This window comes from Truncatella angustata (assembly GCF_020726525.1).
Source record: "Truncatella angustata strain MPI-SDFR-AT-0073 chromosome Unknown BKA67scaffold_2, whole genome shotgun sequence".
Lineage (NCBI taxonomy): Eukaryota > Fungi > Ascomycota > Sordariomycetes > Amphisphaeriales > Sporocadaceae > Truncatella > Truncatella angustata.
In genome coordinates, this window is record NW_025763382.1 from 2,465,606 (window position 1) to 2,491,738 (window position 26,133).

Below are 26,133 nucleotides of genomic sequence, written 5' to 3' on the forward strand. Positions count from 1 at the left end.
TGGAGATGAAGCATCGTCAGCCTTGAGAATGTCATACTCGCCAACGAGGCTCCGCACAAGGTCCTTGCCCCTATGCAGCAAATACTTGGCCTTAGGTACCAATGCGTGTCTGCTCACAGACTGGAGGAAGGGGGAAACGTGGTTTCCATGCAGAGCTTGTAATTACTTATTCTCTCATGCCCATGAGCGCTTCCCTGTTGATTGGCGTGGGTGGCACACTGCCGTGAGATGGTTGACTATAAAGTCCACGATAGTCTTGCCCTTTCTGGTTTCTAACAGCTTCTGCCGAGTTTTACCCCACAACGGAACAGAAGGGTATTCATACCCTGTAGGTCCCCTTAAGCGATGGGATAATGTGTGAAAGCCGGTCAAGGGGCTTACTCTTCATCATTTGCTGAAGTAGGGTTGGTGCGGGTTGCTATTGGATAGTTCCACTGAAATGTAGCGGAACTAGACAGCATAAAAAGCACAGAAGCACCAACTCGCGCATCATTTTGGTAATACTCCGTATATACAAATAGCTACTGCCTTCCATCTTGTTTCGTCCCGCTGACTAAATGCCTTCGACGGTCTAAAGACAAATCCGACATGATTGAAGTGAACGTGATAAAACGCTTCATTGTATCGTGGGGAACTTGGTGCATACGGAGCAGGTCCGCGCCCTCGAGTCCAGTTCATCGTTTATGCCGGATGCTGAGAACATTTCGAGAGCATCGATCTCAAGCTTATATCCCAGCACAAACCAAAGCTGCACTACCCAGATCTCTGGTTGTGGAGCTCGCGTAGTGGTCTGTTTCTTGTGTGGTGATATAATTTAGATACTTCCAAGTACTTCCAATTGGGGTTAGATGAGTTCCTGCTGAGATGTTGAAATATCATTGTTCTTACATCGTAAAGACGTCTAGGCCGGAATCACAAGCCGAATGTAAGTATTCATTGGTATCTAGTTAGACAGTTTCTGGGCCGACTTGTGATTGAGAATAGTAAAGTTGTTGTTCCATATTGAGATAATCTAGTTGCGAAGCGTATTGTATGTTTTCCATATACCAACAACGGGTGTCTTTCGTGTTGTCAATCTCAAATGACTAACTCCGTTTTTCAAGATAAGATAAAAATAACCATTCTGGTTGCCATGAGATATCGAGTGTTCGTCGTTTATCCTTTGGCCGGGTTTTTAGCTGTCCAATAGCGGAAGCGCATGCCAGACCGCTGGTCAGATTATGATAGAACAACAGGGTGTTCATGTGCGAATTGTTTGAGATCGATGCCATCATTGACAATTCGCTGGTACAACTTCGTGAATACCTGGTCTCTCCAACTTGATAATCGTTCCCAGCTTGGAAATCGTGCTTTGGCTGACATACGAGGACCAGTGACATAGGGAACTACTACATTGTTCTTGTCCTGCAGCAGAACTGACATGGAGATTCTCCAAATTAACAGCACTTGTACCAGAGTTCAGATCACTTGAGGTGACTATGGCTGCATATTTCGAAACTGTTGAGTCGGGATGTCAGGTATCAGTGGTTATCGAGAAATACGCGATCTAGTAGGATCTGGCTGTTCTAGCGTGAGGTCTGGGGTATATAATCCTAGTACATGCAGCGTACCTATCTGTATCTTGTTGTGCCACATTGACCACTATCACCAGACGTTCTAGAAACCCGTATTTCATTGTCCCTGGCAGAAAGAAAGGCCCATCATACGCTAGGATAATCTGCATCATAGAGCTGCAAATCTGCAAAGCTGCAGTTGTGCTCAAGTTGATATGCGCGAGCAAGTAAACAAATAGCGCCCCTGCCGATAACCGAAGTCGCTTGTGAAACATCAGACACATGTCTCCAGCATTTTGTCGAGTACTCCTTTGAGAGTGTCATTCTCCAGAGCTGCAGCGACTCTTTCCTTATCAGCGAGTTGCTTATTGACCTGATCATCCTGGCTATGTGTTCCCTCCTTGATCATGATATCAACACGGTAATTAGGTGGTAGAGCCTTTTCCAAACGGACTCTCACACCGAGGCCAATGACAGTGGCCAACGAGCAATGTGTAATAGTAGGCGTGATTTTAACGAGTACTGTTGAAAGAGCATTTGTGTCTACCTTGATAGAAGGCGATGGAGTAATGTAGATATCTGGTAAATTGACCACGGCGAGCTCACCAAGTGAAATGGGATGCTCTGGATCGGTGATATTGGATATCAAATCTGTGAAACGTCAGCTGTCTGATGAGCATGACAGGACAAAAATAGATGTGTCGACATGGCCACGCAACTATCCACCAGAATGTAACTAGAAACACGAACCGCCACATTTCGTAGTTATGTATGGTAGAGTGTCGCGTAGCGTTCCAGTAGCTCCCTATGTTCGCGCACTGACACATATTTATAACATCCGACAGTGAAACATGACTTGAGACAGCGACAAAGCCTCTCTAACCTGCAGATATCGTTATACGTTACCACAATACAGAGAAGCTCTGCTGTTTGAATGCCAGTACTGGGACATGAATGCTAGAACTGAGCTTACCATAAATTTCCTGCTCATCGATGGGCTCATCGGTGAAGTCATCCTCGGTTTCATCTTCATCAGACCATGGCGTATCGCTGAAAGGCCCCGAAAGATATGAGGGCTTGCGTATGATTTCGGCCATTAGGCCAGTATCAAAGTCATTTCGAAGTGCCTTCTTCCTTTTTTGATGTTGTCTTGTGGGTAATTGAGCTGCAGTCAAGATGGTGGGGTTGGCGTTATCTTTGTCCATATTCCTAGCGTGAGCGAACGCCTGGAAGCCAGGATGCCGTTCTTGTTCCGTTTCGACGAAATAAGGTGGGAGACGGTCGCAGGCTGGTTGCAATGGGAATTTGGGAAATGCTCTGTTTGGGAACAAGAAATGTTGTAGCTCGTCGTGACTACGGCAGAGTGAAGTTCGACATTAACCATCGCCACTTCCGATCATCGCCCTTCATTTCACTATCGATAAGAAATAGTTAGTGGGGCAACAAACACCGCCACAAGCTTCTTACGATTCAATCTTGTAGTTGTGCCTCAAGAGTTTCAAAGGCACCGGTGTTACCGCTGCCGGCGTTTTAATTATTACACAATGTTGATGCATCACTACACATTATTCTCATCAGAGTCGGTAATATCTGTGCTCTACGACACAAACAGACAATTTGATTGCCATTATATGATCTTCCGCTAGATTCTCGTGTTCACATGGAGTTCAGTAGTCTACAGACGCTCGTCCCCGCATAAGTTACGTGACCATAAGATCACACCTTAGATGGGTTAACGCTAATTAAAATATCAATAAATGCCGTGATTACTGTTGCGTATACGCTTGGCTAGTTTCGGGGCAGCATCGTGATTTAGCTGGTGTCTTAGACCACCACACATGATTGCTCTCATAAAATAGAAGTTAAGTCGACTTTGCGTATCTAAGTAGTGCATATGGATTTTGATGCCACTGCATAGTTATCATGCGCTCGGGGTTCGCTGTTATCTGAAGGCGTCTGCAGGGCGCAGGGGTTTTGATATGCTCCACGTAATGGGGGTGATATCCCTCTGTAGGGACTTGAGCTGCTCGCTCTCGGCAAGGAGACGAGCTGTCATCATTTTGAAGATTCATGCGACCTTATTTTGCACTGTTTAGTTTGCCGTGATGGGGATAGTTTCATGGGTACCGCCCACTTGGACAATATGCTCCTCTTTTACTCTGGTGTGGTATGGTCGAGATGGGACGAGCGGAAGGCGGAGTCATTCCCCGTTACTCGACAACGGTGACAATGGCTGTCTCCTTTTCAATATGGTGGACACATTGCCTTTGACAAGTTCGTGAAGTTTGATTGAAATCGTCTTACGCATGAAGTCAAGGAACCAAGATCCCTGCAAAGAAGGTTTGCAGAAGGGCTGAGGAAGGAAAGCCACCCGTTCCCGACACTGCCTGCATGATAGGATTGGATTTGTCTTGGTTCTCCGCTTCCCGCTCTCGGCTCCAGCCCAAAGGGTCAGTGACGGACAGGTACCCAGAAGCCAGAAGCCAGGCACAAGCGGAAAGATGCACACATCACCGGAGTCAATTGCTGGAATGGGGGTAGTAGGCCATTCGGCATCTGAAGTTGCTGTCATAGGGCTACAGAGCCGCAATCGTTCCCATGACTTGCAGCAATGGCCGCGACGGTTATGGAGTCTCGATTTTGATCAACAAATTCAAACACATCATGTCGTGTACGGCTCGGTCCTCGGCCCAGCAATGTCGCGATAGCCCATCCAGCCTCTAGAGGATGACCAATTTCTCCGGCGGTGGCGTTGGGGGGCATGATTTTAGATTTCTGGTTGGCTTTTGCTTGAAAGGTTTACAAACCTGCGCTGTGTGCATTGGCATTCAATTGTATTTTGGTCGTTAAGCTTACAACAGGTGGCGCAAATTGAGGCATACGCAATCAATACCGCCGAGTCAATGAAATCCAAGTCTGGGCTACGAATACGGTATGCAGCTCACATCAAGGTTGCACCATCTTGATGGCAGGACATGCACTAAACGCCGGAAAGTCCCAAGTGAATGGGAGAGTTTGGCTGCAGGGCACTGCAGGCAAGCGGCGCAGGGTGACATTCGCTAGACAAGCGCGCTTGCTGGTGGTCTTCCTCCCCATCTTGCATGTGATTGTCAGGGCTAGATTAACCACAAGCTCTGGACCCGATGAAATATTTCTGTGTCTTGCATTAATCATATCGCCATTGGCTTAATTCCAGGTTATGGAACGAACAGCGAGAATACCAAGACAAGGACCCGAGCTGTTCATCTTATTAACATCTCCAGGATTGAGGATATTGTCAAGTGCTCTTGCTAGTAGAATATGGAGGGGACTTCATACAATCTGGCCGTTGCAACTTAGTCTAGACCTGAAATTCTCGGCACAATCGGCTGAGCTTTGAAGTTAATACATACTCACTTGAGACAACACCCTAGAGACGCACGATGGAGCTTACATCCAAAGCCAGGACATTGCGTGGTGAACGAAGCGCTGGGATTCCTGGCTTCCAGCATATTACTACATTGGGGTTGCAGTATTGGCGGCATAAACGTCAGCACCGTATATACCAGCCCACCATAACCAGTTATAAGGTCCCCTGCAACCCAGAACGCCATTAAGGACAAGGCCTCCTAATTAATACCTGTCAAGCCACCCAGAAGTAGATAATTTGTGCTGTTTCACAAACACGACCTACCACTCAGCAAGTCAAAGAGTCAGAAGGCATGAATAAACTGTTTCGAACAGGTTTTCGTAGATGAACTATCAATAACAACAACATTCATGCGTTTTGATCTTCTCCAGGAGATTCATGATTCCGGGGAAAGAGGTACACATGTATGTATCCTGGGGAAGAAATGCCAAGTCGGCAGCGGTCATCGCAGGAAATGTCAGACGTGGGTGAGGTGAGATTACTTGCGACGCCAGCGCCAAAGACAGCAGCTTCAGATGGAGTATGTATTTCCATCTTGGCGTGTGATTCATCAATGGATAGGCTTACGCAAGAATAGGGCCATGTACAGTCCCATCTCAGAGGTTACGTAGCTGTTAATAGAGCTTGAAATGTTGTAGGACTTGCGCTTTGCTTCATCTCATCTTGCATTAGGAGTCGTTCCATCACACTGGATCGGACCGCATTGACCAGTCTTTGAACTGTTCTGATCATGTGGGCATGGATCAAAGTTAGCCGGGATACCTGGCAGTCTTTGAACAATGGGCTGAGTACACGTGTATTCGGGATGCGACGTAAAAAGTGTAGGCGGTGATTTGCAAGGCAGATTTATTAATATATTAAGCACAGGATTCAGAAACTATTTGTTGACGATGCAGCCACTGAGGAAGGAGAAATCTAGGAACTCTCGACGCTTTCCAGGAACAGGACACCGCGATGACACATGGGGTCAATGTCACCATACCTACTGTATTTCTCAAACAGCGTCTAGGGTCTAGCTTGCACGCCGTTCGAATCATAAAAGAAGACTAACACAGAACTTAAAGACTTCATTCTAGAAGAGCGGTCTCTTACCGCAACCCTCGGCAGGTGGATCACTGTACTATGGCAGGCGCAGTTCTATCGACGGCAGAATCTAAGCGATTCATCTATTGTGTTTCTACTCCAAAGATCTAGACATGTACTTGTAGACCGCCATGGAAGAGTAGTCGTGTGATCATGTGAGAGTTTGCGCCAGATAGATTTAGACAGGCAGAACCGCAAGTCTCAGGTGCATGTGGGCGAGTGCCCCCTTGTTAGCTGGCAGATGTCGGGCTCCATCTTCGATCAAAGATCTCGACCCGTAAGCCCATTGTGATCCTCAAGCCTCCACTGTCAGCTAGGACGTATCCCACTGTGAGTTTCGGATGCTTGAACAGCGCGGTTCGAGCTGTCAGAAGGCTTCTCTTCTTTTCTCCCTTTTTTTGTGTGCAAGATCCAAGCCATATCGTTATACTAGAACAGAAGATCTTTTGTACTGATGTTCGTGAATGCCGCTATTCCACTGCCGACGGCGGTCTAAACAAGACCGAAACTACATGCTCGTCATTCAACAGACAGTTTTTGAGGGTCCCGCAGCTAACTGAGCTGTAGATTGGAGTGCGGGCGGATAGTCTGAACTCCCGACCCAACCGCTTAAGCCAAAAGTCAAAAATACACTACAGTAAGCGAGATGGTACCCTTGGAGCTTTTAAGACTGTGCCTTCTTTCATTGGGCTCTCCCCAAGAATCACGCTGTCATACTTATGACAAGAGAGACTTTCATCTTCCCCATCAATTGTTTGATTGATAAATGGCTTCTAGTTTCGTAACATGGTATTGTACTCAACCTAGAGCTGTCGGTGACACACAACTGTCAGCGCGTGAGGGATGCCCGCAAACTCTAAATCCTAGGTTACCAAGTATAGCGTTGTAGTCTTCGATAGGCTGCCAGTCGCGACTCAAGCTTGAGCAAACCTCTATGGTTTCCTTTCAAGGGGTGTCAGCGCGTACATAATCCCCGACAAGTCCGCTACAGATTGAAGGGCAAGGGGCCTACTTTGCGGGACGAGTGCGGTGACTTGTTCTTGTTTTTGTTCTTGTTCTTCTTCTTGTCGTCAAACCACCAAGTGTGGCGGTAAGGACTACTGTACGTCGTTGAAGGGGTCTGCGGGACTTGATTTGAATGCAAGCTACACAGGTTAGGTGTGCAGCTGGCCTCCACACTTGAAAACCCCCTGAGTCCAGCGAAGCCCCTCTCGCCATGATTCGGCAGCATCTAGTGTATGCATGATGCTGGAAAGCTATGTACTGTACGTACTTTCTTGTACATTCGTTCCCAGCACTTGCATTGTCTCGGCGTCCACGCGACAGGTCCTCCCCACAATACGATGCCGCTGCCCAGACATGACGGCACCGCCTCCCAGGCCAGTTTGAATGCTAGTTTACTTCACCTGCAGTCAAGTGCTGAGAGTGGAAGTATCTCTTGAGAGGCGCCCTGATCTTCATATGGGTCGTTTCACTCTATAGCAGAGGGTACTGACGATCCACGCACCGTTATGCCTGAGCTGCCACGCAGTATCATGTTGTACATGGGTTGACGACGAGCTCATATCCTGAATTTCGAGAAAGCCCGGGTTCTATGATTATATGGGACGCCGTATGTAAACGTGGTCGATAACGGCACCAGATATTAAAGGAACGAAAACGGCCCTTAATGATAGAGCTATCATCAGCTCCAACTTTTTTTTCTTCCCAGGGTCCGGGTTGTTCGACCATCCAGCTGCCACATCCGTAAGGATTTTCGCTAGCCTGTGACCAGGCTCAGCCGTGATACACGCTCACTGATACATAGTCTTATGAATACTCTTTATCTCTTCTGGACTTCCTCAACTAGTACTACTGGCAAAAGAAGAGAAGGCACGATACAACACGAGTCCTGCGATCTTGGTGTTCACGTACGACTCGACAAGACTAGCTAAAGACCTCGAAGGACTTACCTTCTGCTCTGGTCAAGTCAGGGTCAGAACTGCAGATTGTCCCGTTCTCTATGCAGCTAGGGAGATATCGAAGGCCCTCTCTAGAGTCGTCATTTACACTGAGGATCCCGTCCTCTCGAAGGCTGAGCGGGTGACCCTAAGCGTTGGGTTGTGCTCCACTGCATTTGATCTTGACTTGATTGACTTGCGGATTAACATTGCGACCTTGCAGCCAGGACATACCCTTGACATTAGCCCCTTGTCAGTTAGTTAGCTTGCACTCTCCATTCTTTGGCCCATTCATATTCATAATAAGGGACCGTTATCCCCTCAATTGACCTAACCACCGGCTCCTCTCTACCCAGAAGAGGCACCAAGGATCAGCCATTTGGGTCTGACGTCCGCCCGGCTCCCCCCTCCAAACCCACGAACTTCTGCTAAGCTTAGTGCGCCGCGCCGAACTCCTGCTACCTCGAGGACTTGCCTTGGGATCTTGATCCTGCATTTACATCTACAAACGAGATCAAGCCTGTCGCCTCGCACGTCCAATAGCGACTGCTGTGCGTGTATCGTTAATTCGAAAGCAAACTGAGAATTGGCCTCGCATCACCGGAGCTACAGCGCTGTAGTGCTATTACCCTCGATATATGCGACAGTGTCGGCATTGTTTGGAGAAGAAGGGCTCAGTGGGACAAGCATACCGCCATGTCGAACGACCCGTCTGTACGGAGGCTCCTGCCTCAGAACTCGCATCTCGGCCAGTTCTCTTATGCACCGCCGGCTTACCAACAGCCCCGCGAAACCCAAAAGAGTGCGCTTCTCAGAAAAAATGCTCCTGAACTCTTGGCTGGGATATTCTAACGTCCCCATCCTGCAGATTATGTATTCGTGGACGAGCACAACCGGCATAAGCGACTGAAAGGTGAGCGCGTCACAACTACTGTGCCAGAGAGTAAACTTGCAGCTAATCAGGCTTGTTCCTTGCAGTCATGAGGTACGATGTGCGGCATTCAAATCGCCGGTGATATACTAACATGTGGGAATTAGAGCTTGCGAAGGATGCAGAAGGAGAAAGATCAAGTGCGACGCAGCGACAACAAATACATGGCCATGCTCGGCGTGCATTCGCCTGAAGCTTCATTGCGTGCGCCCCAATGGCCAGTACGATGGTTCTGTAGATTCTCAGCCTTACGAAACACCGCGAGCCGATTACGACACCGGTCCAATGCCGGATGACTTCAGACAGATGTCGTCGCATCCTCAGCCCATGATGGGCGGACAGCCGAAAGCCGCCATGTATGGAGCTCAAGGACCATATACGGATGGTCATCATGTGTATCAGACCGTGCCTTATGCGGCTCCACAACCGGCACCGCATAGTATGCATTATACGACAATGCCTCCTGTCGGTGTTATGGATCACTCGTATGCACCAGCCAGCGTGTTTCCAACCCCGCCGATGCAACATCACCAAGCGCCGCATTCCGAATCGTCGCCTGAATCGTACTCTACGGATCAATACGGCCAAGGTAACGACCTGGCTGATCTACTTGGGTCTCTCAAGATGGACGAGAGGGGAACCGGTAAGCCTTGCACTATGCTTTGTGCGCAAAGAAAAGAATAAAAATAGTAGCTGACAGGCCGATAGCTCCCTATCTTGACAAGATGTTGGCATTCAGAAACGTGGAAGATGAGCCGGTCACTGAAGATGCTGACGAAGTGTCGTTACCTGCGCCAACAGTTCCAGGATCAAAGATTCGTATTCCGCCAGAATTGATGCCAGACGAGGAAACAATACTCCACTACTTCGACCTATATTTCGCGAATGTGCATCCCTATGTTCCAGTCTTGAACAAGGCCCAGTTCTATCATCAGTGGCACACGAACCGCGAGTCCATTTCACCGCTCATCCTGGAAGCCATATTCGCTGTTGCTGGACGTCTTGCTGACGAGCCAGCTCTGGGTCAGCAATGGATAGCTTTGGCTTCAAGTGAGCACCCAGCCGTCTTATTCTTGAATGTATTACTAACCAGAAGACAGAGCACGCCGACGCATTCATGGATGTGCCGAGGCTGAGCACTTTACAGGCCTTGCTCATCATCTTGAAAGCACGCGAGGCATCCCCAAAGAAAGGTTATTACTACAGATCTTGGATGTCTATCGTGAACTGCATCGCCATGGCTAAAGACCTTGGCCTTGATGAACACTTTGAAGACCACAAAGCCGGCAGGTCGTGCGGTTGCAGCGCTGCCGAGTGTCTGACCAAAACCCGTATCTGGCAGACTATTTTCATCTGCGAGCTGATGATTGGCAGCCCCCAAGGTACCATCGCAAATCTCCTATTCTGTGACTCGTCTAACTTTCAGTAGGTCGTCATGATCTCTCAGTTGATCTCGAGTCTCTGGACTTCAGTGTTCCGAGGCCTATTCCTGGTGGTGACGACGCCGAATACCATGTCACGCGCAACTTCACCTACTTGGCCCGAACAGTTCGCAGTGTCAGACGAATGAATAACGTCTACGCAAGAATCAAGAGGAGAAAGGATTGGGGTATCGATCCAGAATTTGTGCAATTGAACCCCTCAATGAACTCATGGCTAAGTGATCTGCCTGCTGATCTCTCTGTCACGTTCCCCCCGGATGGCTCCCCTCCTTGGCTTCCAAATCATTTCATTGGAAACTTGCATTCATACTATTATCTAGCGGTTCTCATGCTTCACCGCCCGCAACTCAACTTCTTGGATCCCAACGGCCAGGATGGTCAATGGAAATCGCACATGGTTCTCTGCTTGTCATCAGCCAAGTTGTTGTGTCGATTGCAGGAGGCTATGCTTCAATCATTTGGTTCGAGTGGTCTACAATGCATGCAACGAGGCATTAGCTTCACCATCTACGCGGTTTTGACTTGCATTCCACTTTATCTCGTGCGTTCCTTGATTGCTCGTTCTCAGCTCTGTTATACTGACATTTTCCTAGGTTGCCTTGACGTCTCCAGACCCGGACCTGAACTCGGATGCCAGGGATTACTTCACGCGCCATATGCGTATCCTGGAGAAAACTATGGGATCCTGGCCAATGCCGGAGATGGTTAAGCAGATTGATGCTGTTCGAGAGGCTTTCTCTGCCAATCTGAGAAAGCCATTTGTGCTCAAGCCAAGCTTTCCTTACGGAAGCCCTGCACAAAGCAACAGTACGCCGCCCAGGACCATCGGTATCAAGCCTCCCATGTTGCGGACAAATTCAGTGGACCAAGTTAGTTATACCAGTCACCCCATCACACCACCCATTTCAGCTGGTCCTGTGGACAACAAGAGTGACTCGTCTCCTGCTATACAGTCACTAGTCATGATGGCTTCCGGCCCGAACTCGCAAGCTCCGTCAATGCCGCATGGACTCTCGATGGCCGAACCACCTACTTGGAACCCATCACGTATTTTTGAGTATGCTACCCCAATAAACTGTAGTGGAATCTTGCTAAGCAATATCTGTAGTCAGTGGAATTCCACATTTGGTACGCCCCAGCCAACCTCAGTGCCCCCTCAGTCCAATTCCCTAAATGTTCCTCCGTCCTCAGGTACCCCGGAAGTCCCGTCTATCCAGGCTATTCAAAACGCAAATGCGTCTCTTCCATCTGGTCAGGCAATGCCTCCCCAACAATACTCCGCGGCTCCAGTTCAATCATTTGTGACTCCAGCTATGTGGCAGGAGTCTGTTGCCAGTGTGTACGAGGGAGGTATCAAGAGACATTGGGATGCTCGATGAGTGACCGCAACGGCCAGGTGTCCCTGATCCTTCTGCGTCGTGATACGTTTGAACGACGCATACGACTTTCCGATTAAGAACCAATGAATATTATCCACGACATTACGACCAATTGAAAAATCTTTTCTTGCGACATATCTAACAACCACGATTTCGTACACGCGCTCCTCCGGTTCCTTCGATACAGCCATTTCCGCAATCGCCTGACCTCGATATACATATTCGACATTTGTAAGATATCACAACCATATATGGAAGGTCTAAAAGAGAAGAAAAATCTCCGGGTTTCTTGGTTTTATGATCGACACGACCTGTATTGAGTAACGAAGGTGCTGGGTTTGGGGGAGATGTTTAGGAGGACCAAACGTGGAAGAGTTGGAAAGGCAGCTCTTTAGGTGCTTTGTATTTGAAGCTGAACCGGACGGCCACGGTTTGCCTCTGCTCGGCGTTAGGAGAGCATCAGCAATTTTCTCTTTTGGAGGTCTCAGCAATTTGGCTGTCTCACTCACTTTTTGGTTTTCTGCAGACGGTTTTGTACAATGCAAGCCGACTCTTCCGGGGCCTGCTGGCTGTATTACTATCATATTATACCATTTGACTGGTTGGTGTTGTCCTGGTACATAAACAGGCTAAGATGCATCTCATGTCATGAAACAGACTAATAGGCATGTTGGACAAACGAATAAACAACATTTCCTGGACTGGAAGATTTCGGAAAACCTCAAAAGTGACAATTTCTCGTGTAAATCTGATTGGCGCAGGCGGGGCCGAAGGTGCGATCCCGTCTTCATTTGCCAGACACTTTAGGGAGAATTCAGTTTCGTTGCCAAGTTGAGTCGTACTGAAGGACCGCTGATCTCGGAGCATCACTTGACCGACTACTCAGTATAACATGTCACCGTCGAGGACGTGTCCAGTCGTGCGAAAGAATTGTGTATTCACAAGTGAGAAAACGTTGCTGATCGATCTATTTATACAAGCAAAGTGCTCAAATCAAGTCTTATCTCTTTCCACCCCGACATGGTGTGAGATTGATGCCGTAAGACTCATGAGTGTGTATCGTCATTAAGCACTACCGCCACCACATGACAACGAAAGGAAACTATGAAAACCTCGAGAGTAGGGGAATCCAACTGCGAAGAAACACGATTAGCGCGGCCACAAGCAGACCTCCACCAAAAGCCCGTAACACAGCGAGGCTGTAGAGCTCTTGTCTCATCGCCTCAACGCCTTAAACGCCTAACGCGATGCTCCTATGTTCATTCCATACACGTATGTACTCATGGCTGAACGATGAGGAATGAAAGGTTCAAATAAGCAGAACGCATGAGCCAAGTGATGATGCGGCGGTGACGCCAGGAGCAGTCGTCCATAGTCGTGGCCGCTCCCTACTCGACATCGCCCATAACCTCGTCCCGTAGACTGGACGACGGCGTCACGCCATCCTTGACCCATTTCTGGAAGTTCTCGTTTGCTCTTTGAACCTCATCTTGAGGCAAGTTCTTCATCCAACCATCACTCAACCATCCGTTGTTCATCACATAACGCTCCTTCAGGCGCTGCTCCCGCCACTCATGAACCATGTTGCGGCGTTCTTCGGCGGCGGTCTGCTCTTCAGCCGTCACGGGAATGGTGTTGTAGATGAAGTACTCCGATGTACCTTTCTCGAAGCCCATCTTGTTGGTGTTCAAACAAATCTTGAGGATCAGATTCTCGTCAAACTGAATGGCCTTGGGTAGGTTGCCGTCATCGGAATCCACATCGCTAGATGGGAGGTTGCGGGCAAGCACTGGCTTTCGAAGCTTCTGGCGCGGAACCCCTTCCGTGGGCTCCACACGCATGAAAGATGAAATGTAGTACTGCCAGCGTTCCTTGAGTTCCAACTCGTCCATATGGAAAGTAGTCTCATCCCGTTGCAGCCAGCGAATGGTTGCGTTCGACTTATTGGGGAACTAGAATGAATCAGTACATGGCACTATAGGTTCACGACAAAGCAGGACTCACCCATTGAATCAAGAACAGATCGCCGTCCTTCACGCACTTCTGTGCGAAAGTACGTGCGGTCATCTCGGTTTGGAAGCTAGTCTCCTTCTCCGCACGGCTGTGTAAGAACTGTGAAACTAAGTCGGACGTCTTCTCCTTTGAGTCAGTGCTGTTGCAGACCAAAGAGAGTCGGCACAGTGTCTTGAGAAGATCCTGTATGGTGTACAGCTTCCATCCCTTCTTGAGATAATAGTGGCGGAGGACTTCTTGGTAGCGGTTGTCGTCGATCTCATTGGTAATGTAATCCTCCACCAGTTCAACTGTCTTGGGCCAGAATGAAGCTGGGTCATCTTCGTCGAAATAGCTCATCTCGTTGACGGCAATGCCTAGTTGCTTGGCAGGTTTCTTACTCCTCGACCGAGCAATCTCCTCCAGCACGCTAGCCCGACTCTCCTTAGCATCCTTCAGACGCTGGTATAGTCTCACGAAAACAGTAAAGAAGACGTAGATGGTCTGGTTGCAGAAGAAGTGGTAATACCGACGTGGGAAGAAGCCATCAGCCTTGAGCTCGCCATCAGCGTCCAACAGATCTCGGGATCCCTTGACGACCGTGGCACGCGGCACGATGGGGAGCCATCGCTCGTTTGACATCTCGGGAGGAGCTGCCTCGTCGTGGACATCGGCCGTCTCCTCTTCATTGCCGGAACCAGTGTCAGGTGTGCTCTCTTTGCTACCAGAAGCGGCACTGCCTTCCTTCTCCTTTCGACCTTTTGTTCCGTTGCGGCCCGGATCCAGAACGCCACGTAGGAGGTCAGACCTCTTCCCATTACGACGAGATCTTCCATTAGTTAACTCGGCAGGGAGTTGCTCCTCGGCGTCGTCCTCCACGGACTCGCGATCAATGTCGCGAAGGCGATCGGCCACTTTGTCCTCGGGCAAATCAAAGAACTGTGGAATGAAAGTTTCGAAGAAGTCGATAATGCGCTCCTTCTCGGATGCACTATGATGGCCATTGTTCGTCCCATAGAGGACCATGAAACGAAGCAGGTCGAGCAGGACTTCTTGATCGTCCAGTTCGTAGGAGTACTGATATCGGGGAACCTTGGATTTGACGCTGCGCAGACGTCGTTGCTCCTCATGCTTTGTCTTGATAGAGTCGATCAGGTGCTTAGCCGAAAGAGTCCTCTTATCACTCTGCTTAACCTGGATGCCCATGTGGTCCAAACTCTTCAAGTGCATGATTTCGGTCTGTGCTTGCCAGACTTTCTCCCATTCTCGTTGCGTAAATCGCCACTCTTCATCCTTCTGCTTGAGACGGGCCAAGACAACCGGCACGACAGCGAAGGGGTTCTCGAACATGTCGTTCACGACCTCGGCGCCCTTTTCTGCGCCGTAGATCTTCTTGAGAACTCTCTTGTAGATAGACGTGCTGGTACCGTTCAAGGCTTGAGGTAGATTGTAATGTTCCCGGTCATGTGGAGACATATTGAGCATCTGCTGAGCAATAGGCTCCAACAACTGGATGCACTTGTGGTTCGCCTCGATGTTGAAGTCATAGTCGTGACGCTCTTCCTCGATGCGGTGCAGCCCTTCCTCGAACGCGTTCTTGCGGTGGGCAACGAAACCCGAGTCCTCGGAAGCCCACGTAGGATGCGAGGCCCACTCATCATTCAAGACAGCGTTACACATCTCGTCACGGCCACTGCAAGGCTTCAGCTTCTCCTTGCGGGGTAAAAGGCGGTAACTTGGTCCGACACTACGGCAGTTGCTGAGGGAGACCTTCTCATTCGGTGGCTGGGGTCGGTTTTCGATATTCTCGTCCCAGCCTTCGTACCCCATGAACTCTTTGAACCACTTGAGCAGTTCAGGATTACCGCTAATAAAGTGGCTTGCTTTGTGGATAACGTCGTCCTTGTCGATGAGATTCTGAGAATACATATTACAGAGCTTCAAGAACTCGGTCATCGTAGCTCTATTACTGATGTGTTTCTTAACCTTCTCGAAGAAACCAACTTCTTCAGAAGAGGCTTGGCTATCCGGTGCCGGCGGAAGAGGCTCGGGCATGACGGGTGTCAGGGTGGGTTCAATCGATGGAACATCAGCGGCAAGTGGCTTGTGACCCAGCTTTGGTCTCTTGTTGGTGCTGTTGTTGATGGTATTGTTGGTATTGTTGGTGCTGCTACTGACTGCGCCGGGTAAAGGTCGTTGACCAACAGGGACAAGGCTTGTCTCTGCTATACTGGGTGCCGAAGCGGGCGGGGCCTTGTCATTGCGCGGTCGCTTCTTGTTCTCTTTGCTCGCGCTGGGAGGTGCAAAGTTGCCGACAGGAGGCATCTTCTGACCATCACGAATGGTATGGCTCGGCTGAGGAGTCGACTGGGCCATGACGGCCAGGCCAAGCGGTTCTTCGGAGCGGGATAAGCCGCCCTTGTTAGTGGATGCTGCAGTCTCGGGCAAGAATTGCTTGAAGTCCTCGAGAAGATCAGGGGCAGTGTTGAAAAGACTGGTGACCTGGGCATAGACGTCCTGAATAGGCTTCTGCTCTCGCTGGTAAGTCTGCAAAATTTCTAAGAACTGCTTATAAATCTCAGGCTTATCCTGAAAGCGATTCTGTACGTGGTTAGCGAACTATACTTTGCGCGAGTTGAATTGGTAGTGGGTGGTTGCTCACCTTGATCTTGTTCACATAGCTAATAGCGTGGTTGAATTCCACGGGCCCGCGCTTCTCCATGTTGGCGGCCTGGGCTGCACTTCCGTTCGCACTGTTTTGAGTTCCAGGAGTGGGAGTGAGAGCGTTCCGCGTGCCTGGAGCATTAGGCGTTGTCGAGTTGGGCACTTGCGAACTGCCTCGTTGAGGTTGTGCTGGCGTAGGGCCGTCGAACGCGCCTGCCGAGCTGGGAGGTTGGCCTTGACCTTGACCTTGACCCTGGCCCTGACTTTGACCAAAAAGACTGGGCCCAGGCACACTGACGGCAGGCGTACTGAACTGAGCTTCCGGGCTTTCTATACTATTTTGTGGTTGGGACTGCTGTTGTTGCCAATTGCTCGTACGGCTCGCGAAGAAGCTTGCGCCTGATGCTGGCTGACTGGAAGTGGTTTCGGCAAAGTTGAACTTTCCGGCTGTGATGGGTTGCAGGGTTGTGCCCATAGGCGTCGTGACTCGGATATGGCTCGGATTGCCCTCTCCGCATTCTATTCTATAGCCGGGCGGTAGGAAGGTGTTGAAGCCCTGGATTAGGTTCGGGTGGCCGGCAAAAAGCTCGGAAACTCTTTTGATTACGCCAGGTGTGTCGATGCTGCGACAAAATGAGGTGAGCTTTGACCTTCTGGAGACAGGAGAAATGGGCTCCAATGTGGACTCACGTTTGGCTTTTGAAATCTTTCATGATATCGAGAAACCTGTTATAGACGTCCGGTTGCTCGGCAAACTGCACTTTTACCTGGTCTAGATAGCTGAGAGCATCCTAGAAAAGCGTCTTGTCAGCATTGAAAATGCATATCGAGTACTGCCACAGCCGACGAGGGAGAACGAGAAGAAAACCAGGCACAAGCCTTGACACAGGGGTCTTCTCCAGGTCTGTGAGCGGTATAGCCAGGCTCGGCAGGCAGGCCAGGAGCCATGGCACACGGCAGTGCAAGCAACAACAGGCAATCAAACCGCACTTGCACAAGATTCTAGCATGTGCCCGAGCCGTTCGGTGGCAGCCAGAGAGCATTCAAACTTACATTCAAGATGGGCTGTTGGCCTTGCTGCAATGCCCCAGCACCGGGGGGCATGGGAGGACCTCCCGAGCTTGGGGCACCGCCACCACCAACAAACGGTATTCCTTGTGTCGGCGGGCGGCTGTTTTCCTGCTGCAGAGGAGGGCCTAGAGCCAGGGCAGCCCCAGCGGCAGCGGATGTAGCTGGGACAGGGGTCGAGCCGCCGATGGCACTAAACATCTGGCTGGATGCAGTTTGGGCGTTCTGGGGAGGTGGTCGGTTCGTGACATCGGCAAGAGGGCCGCCGGGAAAGGAGGCAGCAGAGGGAGCGCCTATTGGAATGGAGGGAGCAGAACCGTGGCTGGCCAGCAGTCCGCCGGGACTGTGTATCGCACCTGGAAGTCTCGAGGCAACCGGCTGGTGGATGGGGAGGGAGCCAGCATTGCTATGATGAGGTGTTCCTGTCGACGCAGGGTATGGGGGGTCTCGAGGGTCTCGGTGGTGTCGCTCTACCGAGTCGCGCTCTCGATGCGCCATCTCGTCTGCTTGGTGCGAATTCATGGCATCTGAGGCACGAAGACTATGGTGGAACACGTCAGTCGGGACACTCTCTTGCGAAGTGAGCCACGGACTCTGGGGTCGCGGAGCACACGAGCCAGCACGAACGAGTGTGTAGGTTTGTCCGTGGTCGGTGTTGCTGGAGCTCAGCTCGCTCAGCTCGCTCTGCTCTCCGGAAAGCTTCAGAGAGCAATGCGAGCACAGGCGGGGGAGCGTCAGAAAGGGCATTGAAGCACGAGGCGGACGTACCTTCTACATTACATCAAAGTTCCATCACCGGAGAAGCTGGGGGACAGATCGGGGGGGTGAGTATTCGGGCGATGGTGGGCTGAGAGGTATGGGGGTCACAAAGCTGTCGCAAGGCCTTTGCTCCTGACGCGATTCGATCTCTATCAGCCAGAGCCCCCAATAACCCAACAGCCCTCCTAGCCTGTGCCTTATCTAGATCTTATCTGTCGGACTTACTTCTGTTCCGCTCCGGTCCCCACATCCCTGCCGTCATCTCTTCAGTGCTCAGCGCCCATGGCACCGGACCTGCGCATTGTCTGTCCGCTAGTCACACCAGAAGACCTGCCCTGCCTGCTCCAGCCAAAAGGTTAGACCCCGCGTTTTGTCCGAAGCTACTGAGAGGGAGGGAGGGCGAATCAAATACTGCTTATTAGCGCCTGTAACCTCAAAAAATGCGGCTACTATATCTATTGACACCGACATCCGCTTCTGCACTCTTGTCCCTTGTTCGATGAACACCCACACCAAATGCCGTTGAATCTCACACCCGGGGAGGGTTTCCATCACATCTGCTCCAAACTTGCCAGTCTGCCAGTCATGTTCCGTCAAGGTGTTGAGATTGAAGCCTACGAACGCTCGGGTTCACATGCACTGAGAATCCTTTCTCGTTTTGCTCCGTCGGGTCACGTTGGCCCACGTCAGGACCCAGACCACAACCTGTGACCACTCGCTGAGAGAGGAAAGCGAGCAACCCCATCGCCCTGACATGACCCAAAACATCTCGCCCACAGTATAGCTATCCATGTATCTCAATAGGTTAGAAGGGCACACCTTTGGACATGTTTTAGTTCTTACACGGTACCCTGAAATTGTCGCTGAATCACGCACGGGCTTTACTTCCTTCCATACGCGTCTCTCTTCTATATTCCATCACTATACAATGCAGCTAGTCTAGGGAAAGGTTAGAGTTTCGCATCCGACCCGCCAAGAGATCTCCACTTTACCTACCTGTTTCCGACCATGCGGCATGCCTCCCAACATCGCTGCTGGCAAATAATCACCATGTCTACCATGCTTCAAAAAGTCCTGAGCTTGTGGGGCCCAGCCGGTCCGGCCGGTGTATCACACGGCTTCCACGCCGATGACACAAAACCCGACTACCCCACAGCGGTGGCAGGGAATCCGTTCGTAGAAGGATTATACGCGGATCCAGACACGGCCATCTACGATGGCGAGTACTGGGTCTTCGCCACAACCTCCACTGATTATGAGAAGCAGACATACATGGACGCCTTCTCCAGTCCAGACTTGATCAATTGGACGAAGCACCACAATGTCCTTACCCTAGATAACGTCAAATGGGCGACCAAGGCCCTGTGGGCTCCAGCGCCAATAGCTAGGAACGGGAAGTACTACATATATTTTGGAGCCAACGATATCCAGGAGGACGAAGATCAGGACGGCCTTATCGGAGGCATCGGTGTGGCTGTTGCCGATCACCCAGGGGGTCCGTACAAGGATGCCATCGGAGTGCCGCTCATCGGTCATTATCATCACGGCGCTCAACCAATAGATCAGGGTGTCTTCATCGACGACAAAGACGGTCAAGCCTACATCTACTACGGCGGACACGGACATGCCAACGTAGCCAAACTCAACAACGATATGGTGTCCATTGGGACCTTCGACAATGGAACGCAGTTCAAGGAGATTACACCGGAGAATTACGTGGAAGGTTCGCTAATGATCAAGCGTAATGGCATTTATTACTTCATGTGGTCTGAAGGCGGCTGGCAGGGACCAGACTATAGTGTAAGTGCAACAAACAACGTCGGGCAAAATTTCTATTCATACTGTTCGGGTCAGTCCTATAAGCTGGGTGTTATTTGGTAAGATATGTTCGAAATATTTTAACGTACAGTCAGCTGTATCAGTCAGTTGGTCTAAGTTGATTCGTGCTATTCTTGGTTACAGCGGATATTTTGCTATTTGTATCAAACTTTCCTTGTATTTACGTGGCACACAACCCTGTGAGGGTGACCTGGAGAGGCTGAAACTTCGTGGTGAAGTTTCTTTCAACCCAATTTTTTGTCTTTTTTACTTCTTCTTCTTCTTCCTTTTTTTTTTTTTTTTTTTTTTTGCAGGGGACTAACAGGATCTCACAATCAGGTCTCCTACGCCATGTCCGAATCACCTATTGGGCCTTTCAAACGACAAGACAAGATCCTCCAACAAGACAGTGCCGTTGCCAAAGGCAGCGGGCACCATGGCATAATCAACGTGCCTGGCACGGATATCTGGTATATCGTTTACCACCGCAGACCTTTGAGTGAATCGGACGGCAATCATAGGGTGCTTGCATATGACAGGATGTTCTTCAATGCCAACGACACCATTGTCCCTGTCAGAATGCTCGTACAAGATAATTTCGCAGACGGCAACATGATCGCTTGGAAGACCTACGGGTGTGACTGGTTTGTTGTGGAGGAACGCCTTACCGCTAGCAATTCATCGACGGGGCTGGCGATGCTCGACACTAACTTCGAGTCTTTGTCGTTTGAGGCTACTGTGAACCTTTCAAAATCCAATGCATCGGATGCGGAGGCTGGTGTCATATTCCGAGCCGAGCTCCAGGACGATGCTGGCTCATTTCAAGGCTATTTCGTAAGTGCCAAAAAAAAAAAAAAAAAAGACGGTGAATGGGTCAGAGAGATTTGACTGGCTGACTTTCCATGCTATGACTAGGCTGGAGTGACAGCCTCAGGTGACATAGTTCTTACGTACTCCCACGCTCTAAATGGTACAGACGTTCTTGCACGCAATAGTACTGAGATTCTTCATCTGGGCCATGAGCACAGGCTTCGCGTAACAGGCACGGGCAACTCGATACAAATCTTCCTGGGCGACTCCAAGACCCCCAAGATTGATACTCAAGTTCCAGATGGTTACCGGAGCAGCGGAGCAAATGGAGTAAGAGTATACAAGGCGGCAGCAAAGTTTGGAAGCATCTCAATCACACGACTGGGTGATGGTCTTTAGAGAGGATCAGCCGCTTCAGCAAGATGCCCGCTACCTTTGTTGTGCGCCATGATCACCATGTCCTGTGGTGTTATCATGATACTATAAAACAGAGACGTGATAGTCTCAATGAAAAACACAGCTTGGCCCCATGTTATACTTGTTCACATAGGATTGATCGATCATCGTTGTACTCCGAACCCGAGCCCAGAACTCGACTTCAAATGTGTACGGGCGGAGCGACCAGGTTACGAGTCTTTATCAAACGGTAGTGGAGTTTGGAATCATTCAGCGAGACAAATACCTCGGTAACATAACCCCCCCACTTCGGAATCTTTCTGAAGACCCTGGTGAAAGTGCTCGCTCTTGTGATTCAAACGAAACGCAGGCTAAATCATGCTCAAGCCCGTCTGTATCTTAGTCTTGGTTTTCTCTCGGAGACGCTTTATGACGCGCCCTTCGATATCCTCCAACCGCTTGTCGGCAGCCTCAATGTCCTCTTTGAATTCAGTCACCTGACGGCGGTCCATCACCCACCAAATACCAACAACCAGAACCGTCAATGGTACCAGTATGACAAAATATATCCACAAACTATTGGACACAGGGCCGTTCATATCTATCGATCGATCAGCAACGGCAATGCCTCTTAGCTTCGAGTCTTGTCCGGCCCTTACCACTATCGAAATTAAAGAACGGCATGCTGAACATGGAGGATATAAAAGTCCCAGGCAGAAAGATGGAACCTAGGATGGCTAACGTTTTCATCGAGTTATTTTCTCGCTTGCTTGCGTTGGCGAGGACGTGCTGCTGGGATGCTATGTCTATATTGACTCTTGATTCGACTTGAGCAATGATGTTTTGAAGCTGCCGCTTGTCAGTCACTTAGTATATCCTTGTCTCATACATACCACCTACCTCTTCTCGTTGCGCATCTAATCGTTCGAGCGACACATGTACGTAGTGCTCAAGGTTCTCCAATTTTGCGGCCATGAAGTCTAGACGGTCCGTGAGTTCTCGGTGGACCATTCTCATCCCTGCCGTTTTCTCATCTCGAGGCAGATTGTCCCAGAAATAGGTGTTTGCCTTCTGAGCCCGCTGGATTGGATTTTGCCAAGCTTGCGGCCGCTTCCAGAGTATCTCGCCCCGGCAGTTAATCAATGTCCCCCTTATGGTGTCCAGTGTTAGGTCTTCGGGCTGGGAGTACTCTGTTGCTGAAGGCTTATTACCGTAGCGTCCGGCCAGCGCTTTTTCAAGTTTTCGCACTTCCTCCCGGGCCAACCTTTGCCTTATGTCGTTTTCCGCTCCCAGCTCCTTGGTCAATATAATAATTGGCAAGAGTAAAGGGTGTGACGCCGGATTTGCACAAGCTCTCAGTTGTTTCATAACTTCTTCAATTTCGACGGCCTTTGTGTCTCCCTTCTTTTCAGAGGCTTTGGCGCCTTTTACGTAGCCAGAAGTCATCCTTGATGCGAAAGAGTAGGATAGTATTACCTCCCATCCTCTGGATATGCCATTCCAAGTGACATCAGATTTTCGAAATACGAATTCTGACTGTTATTAGCGCATTGCGCCAGTGGCGTCTTGCCAGCAGAGCTTCTCTTACGCATTATCTTGTCATCTAGGTTATCTTCATTATATGTCCACCAGAAGAAAGGCCCGACCACGGTTGATGTCTCGATCGAGCGGTAAGGTAAGCGGAAACCGTCCATCATGGTTTTATAAAACTCCTTTGGAAGCGATGTAATGTTCGGGTTGAATGTCGCTGGATCCGTTACTCGTTGATTAAGCCTACGCTCTTGTTGGAGCCCGCTCTTGCTTTCTGGTTGTAATAGTACTTACACAAGGCGGATGCCATTTGCGAATGTAACACCGGCTGGCAAGTCTGGTGGCCTGAACAACCCCTATTTACGAATCGGTGAGCGCTCTCAAGGAATTAAGTGGTGGGTGGGTGGAGACCTTTCGATGGACAAAACTTTCAAAGTCGTCTGAAGCTTCCCTGTGCTTGCTGGTGTTGACCGTTTCGTCCTGGGTCTCTTTAGTACTATTCCCCCAAGAAAGATAGAATCGTATAACTATTTACGGTATAATTCAAAACTTCCAAGTAGTGGGCCGGTTCCTGGATGCTACGGAGCATGCCATAATGTTTCGTGAAAAGATACTGATCCATGTCGTCAACAGACCACTAAGGTAGCGAAATTCAGTAGGCACCAAGCAGCAGAGAAAACGAGAACCAATTTAGGGATACAGGGGTTTTATCTCCTCATTTCATATGCGGCTCTGTGAATGGGGAGCTTGTTGAGGATAGAGCATGGCTTGCATACGAGACTGTATATCTGATTGGCCCAATGACCATATATATGCAACTGATATGCAGCCCGTAAGACGACCCGCACTAGACTAGTTTCAATCAGTTTGTGCGCTGTCGCGATATACTTGATAAATGCTAATAACCGATGTTAGATCTACCCTTCTGCTTCTATCTCATAACTGTTCGACTTGTGCTTAGGCTGGAACTTGAAGCCAGGATGCGCTGGTCCCAAGAACATCTCGCTAATCTTGATCCAGTCCTTGTAGTTGGCACTAGCAAGGAGAGTCTCAAGATCACTACGACCACGATAAGCTGGCGGCCTGTCCTGAAGGCTGGGTGGTAAATGCTCGAGAAGTCCAATTGGCACATAGCGATGCGTGAAACTGAGCCACTCCAACAAGAATCGCCGCGTGAAGCCGATTCCCATCTCATCCGAGCCCCAGTTCTCCAATCCGTATCGACAAAACTTCTCAACGTAACCGAGTCGTTCCGATGCAGACTTGTCCAAATACTGTCCCTTCTCGATCTCTTCAAAGACCCAAGGTTTGATCAGAGCACCACGTGCAATCATGACCGAATCAACTTTGCCATTGTCAACATGATCAAAGTAATCGATGTGCGAGTAGCAATCGCCATTGCCAACAAAGTACATCTTGCCACCGTTCGCCTGTGTGTTCGCATCCGGTTCCATGGCTGTGTCTGTGGTGTCATCCTTCTTCTCGTTGTAAGATTTGATCAGTGCGGCGCATTCGGCAACATATGACCAGTTCGCGCTCTTGGTATAACGTTGCTGTCGACTTCTACCGTGTAAAGTAATGGCCGCACATCCGGGAGCTCCTAGTCTGTCTCGCAGCTCCTCATCGCCAAGAGCGAGTCGCTCAACCAGTTTCAGTGCAGTCGGCTTGTTGTCCCGAACGCCCATTCGAATCTTGGCAGTGATAGGCACTTCACCAGAAACAACGTTCATGCCTCTGATCATGCGCTCCAATTTATTGGGCGAGTCGAGCAGAGCGCTTCCAGCACCTGAATGGTAGACTAGGTCAACGGGACAGCCGCAGTTGATGTCAACTACGCGTAGATGCGGCAAAAATCTCGTAAGAGCTTCTGTTGCCTTGATGACAACCCATGGCTGGTTGCCTGCGATCTGAGCACCGAATTTCAAGTCCTTCGAGTTATCATAGTCTTTGACTATGGTTTCTGTCGGTGTGAATTTAGGTGGTGCTACCTCAGATTCATGGGCTTTCATCAAAGCCCAGTCACTGTTGTTTCCTTGGACCATAGGCATTGCGAGCGCCATCTCACTGTAGGTGACCTGTGCACCAAGTTCGACACACAGTCTTCGGAAAGGCAGATTACCTTGAGTTGTCAAAGGGGCTAGAACTGGCGTTTCTCTTCCAAAGTATATTCGCCGCTTTTCAGAAGCCTTGAAAGGCGGGTCAACAAAGCCAGCCCGCAGCTCTTCTCGAATGTCTCGGTCATCCTCCTCAGTCTTCTTCTTGGCGCTATAAATGTCTCTTGTGCGGTCAATGTCCTTGTTGAGCCAACCGATATACGATTCCGATCTTCCAAGGTCGACCTTTTTCTTCTTCAGGCCCCATTTCTGGTCGTTGGTTGCCACGTTGACAATTCCGGGTCTCTGATCGGCGTCCTCGCCCATACTTGTCGATGCATCAGGCGCTCCCTCTAAGACTAACTCCTTGCGGCCATCTTCACGCTCGATTTCTTTGGAGTGGCTTTGGACAAATCGACACTTCCAACCAGCCGGACATTGACCGTACGATTCGAATATATGACACTTGCCGCCCAAGGTACCTAGATCTTCTCTTCGGCCCTCTTTGAGGTACTTACGTAAATCATGCAACAAGTTACATCTCTCTGCATACTTGCATTCCCTGGGTGAAAACTCGTCGCTGAAGGCTCTGCTATTGCAAAGCTTCAGTGTGTCCGCGGTGTAACCGTAATCGCGAGCCTTGTTCTGGCCCTTTTGCTTCTTGCGATCCTTGCCTTTACGATCACCATCCCTGCCACGGGGGTCTGATTTTCCAGTCTCAGGGTCGTCACCCTCAGTAGTCATTGGTGCGGCTTCAGCAGCATCATCATCCACTTCAGTCCTTACGCCGCCAGACACTTCGATAAGATACCTGTAGATAATTTCAGCAACAATATTCTAAAGGCTAGAAGTTGGCGCAGGATCTCACTCGGGCTTGATGGCAGCGAAGCCTCGTCGTCTGTCAGGTGGAGGTGGTGCAGTCGCTGAATCAGGTGCACTGGATTCAAGGCCGCCGTTGCTGTGAGATTGAACTTCGCCATCATTGCCAGCATGCATCAACTTAACTCTCTTGTATGCTGGACCATCTTGGCCGTCTGTGACAATGTCTTCTCCAGCCATTTTTTGTGACTGATTATATGTTGTTACTAGTTAGTTATTGGCGAAGAATAAATTTTTGGCACCAATGAAGGTGGTGGGGCAGGCATTTGCGATCGCCAAGAGTAGACAGGCGCTAATTGAAGTCGGCCTGGCAAGGCAAATAATCACTAGTCTAGTCTAGTCTAGACTAGTCTAGACTAGCCTCGAGGTTTACATAGAACCCGGTGA

At 49.8% G+C, this 26,133-nt stretch overlaps 6 protein-coding genes across 6 annotated transcripts; 2 read left to right on the forward strand and 4 right to left on the reverse strand.

Annotated features, from left to right (window-relative positions):
* Nucleotides 1–1,827: 1,827 nt before the first annotated feature.
* BKA67DRAFT_532174 (uncharacterized protein) lies at nucleotides 1,828–2,758 on the reverse strand (the record flags this gene model as incomplete). Its single annotated transcript, XM_046099492.1, has 2 exons — nucleotides 1,828–2,204; nucleotides 2,527–2,758. 2 exons carry the CDS (start codon nucleotides 2,756–2,758, stop codon nucleotides 1,828–1,830), a joined length of 609 nt encoding a protein of 202 aa, XP_045961168.1.
* Nucleotides 2,759–8,681: 5,923 nt separating this feature from the next.
* On the forward strand, nucleotides 8,682–11,737 carry BKA67DRAFT_655235 (uncharacterized protein; the record flags this gene model as incomplete). The annotated part of the gene is made up of 9 exons (XM_046106721.1): nucleotides 8,682–8,787; nucleotides 8,854–8,898; nucleotides 8,964–8,970; nucleotides 9,024–9,559; nucleotides 9,625–9,966; nucleotides 10,017–10,298; nucleotides 10,346–10,899; nucleotides 10,952–11,415; nucleotides 11,467–11,737. The coding sequence occupies 9 exons, from the start codon at nucleotides 8,682–8,684 to the stop codon at nucleotides 11,735–11,737; spliced, it is 2,607 nt and encodes an 868-aa protein (XP_045961169.1).
* Nucleotides 11,738–12,654: 917 nt separating this feature from the next.
* On the reverse strand, nucleotides 12,655–18,404 carry BKA67DRAFT_553725 (uncharacterized protein). The gene is made up of 6 exons (XM_046101931.1): nucleotides 18,230–18,404; nucleotides 17,447–18,002; nucleotides 17,084–17,184; nucleotides 16,392–17,016; nucleotides 13,742–16,330; nucleotides 12,655–13,689 (listed from the first exon to the last, which is right to left on the reverse strand). The coding sequence occupies exons 2-6, from the start codon at nucleotides 17,981–17,983 to the stop codon at nucleotides 13,126–13,128; spliced, it is 4,416 nt and encodes a 1,471-aa protein (XP_045961170.1). The 5' UTR covers nucleotides 17,984–18,002; nucleotides 18,230–18,404; the 3' UTR covers nucleotides 12,655–13,125.
* Nucleotides 18,405–19,270: 866 nt separating this feature from the next.
* On the forward strand, nucleotides 19,271–21,247 carry BKA67DRAFT_532177 (glycosyl hydrolase; the record flags this gene model as incomplete). The annotated part of the gene is made up of 3 exons (XM_046099493.1): nucleotides 19,271–20,020; nucleotides 20,378–20,872; nucleotides 20,954–21,247. 3 exons carry the CDS (start codon nucleotides 19,271–19,273, stop codon nucleotides 21,245–21,247), a joined length of 1,539 nt encoding a protein of 512 aa, XP_045961171.1.
* A 368-nt stretch (nucleotides 21,248–21,615) lies between these two features.
* Nucleotides 21,616–23,396, reverse strand: BKA67DRAFT_590688 (uncharacterized protein; the record flags this gene model as incomplete). The annotated part of the gene is made up of 6 exons (XM_046104614.1): nucleotides 21,616–21,845; nucleotides 21,904–22,093; nucleotides 22,145–22,776; nucleotides 22,833–23,017; nucleotides 23,069–23,130; nucleotides 23,310–23,396. 6 exons carry the CDS (start codon nucleotides 23,394–23,396, stop codon nucleotides 21,616–21,618), a joined length of 1,386 nt encoding a protein of 461 aa, XP_045961172.1.
* A 139-nt stretch (nucleotides 23,397–23,535) lies between these two features.
* On the reverse strand, nucleotides 23,536–25,983 carry BKA67DRAFT_175423 (uncharacterized protein). Its single transcript, XM_046095246.1, has one exon. It carries the CDS (start codon nucleotides 25,609–25,611, stop codon nucleotides 23,692–23,694), a length of 1,920 nt encoding a protein of 639 aa, XP_045961173.1. The 5' UTR covers nucleotides 25,612–25,983; the 3' UTR covers nucleotides 23,536–23,691.
* Between the last annotated feature and the right edge of the window lie 150 nt (nucleotides 25,984–26,133).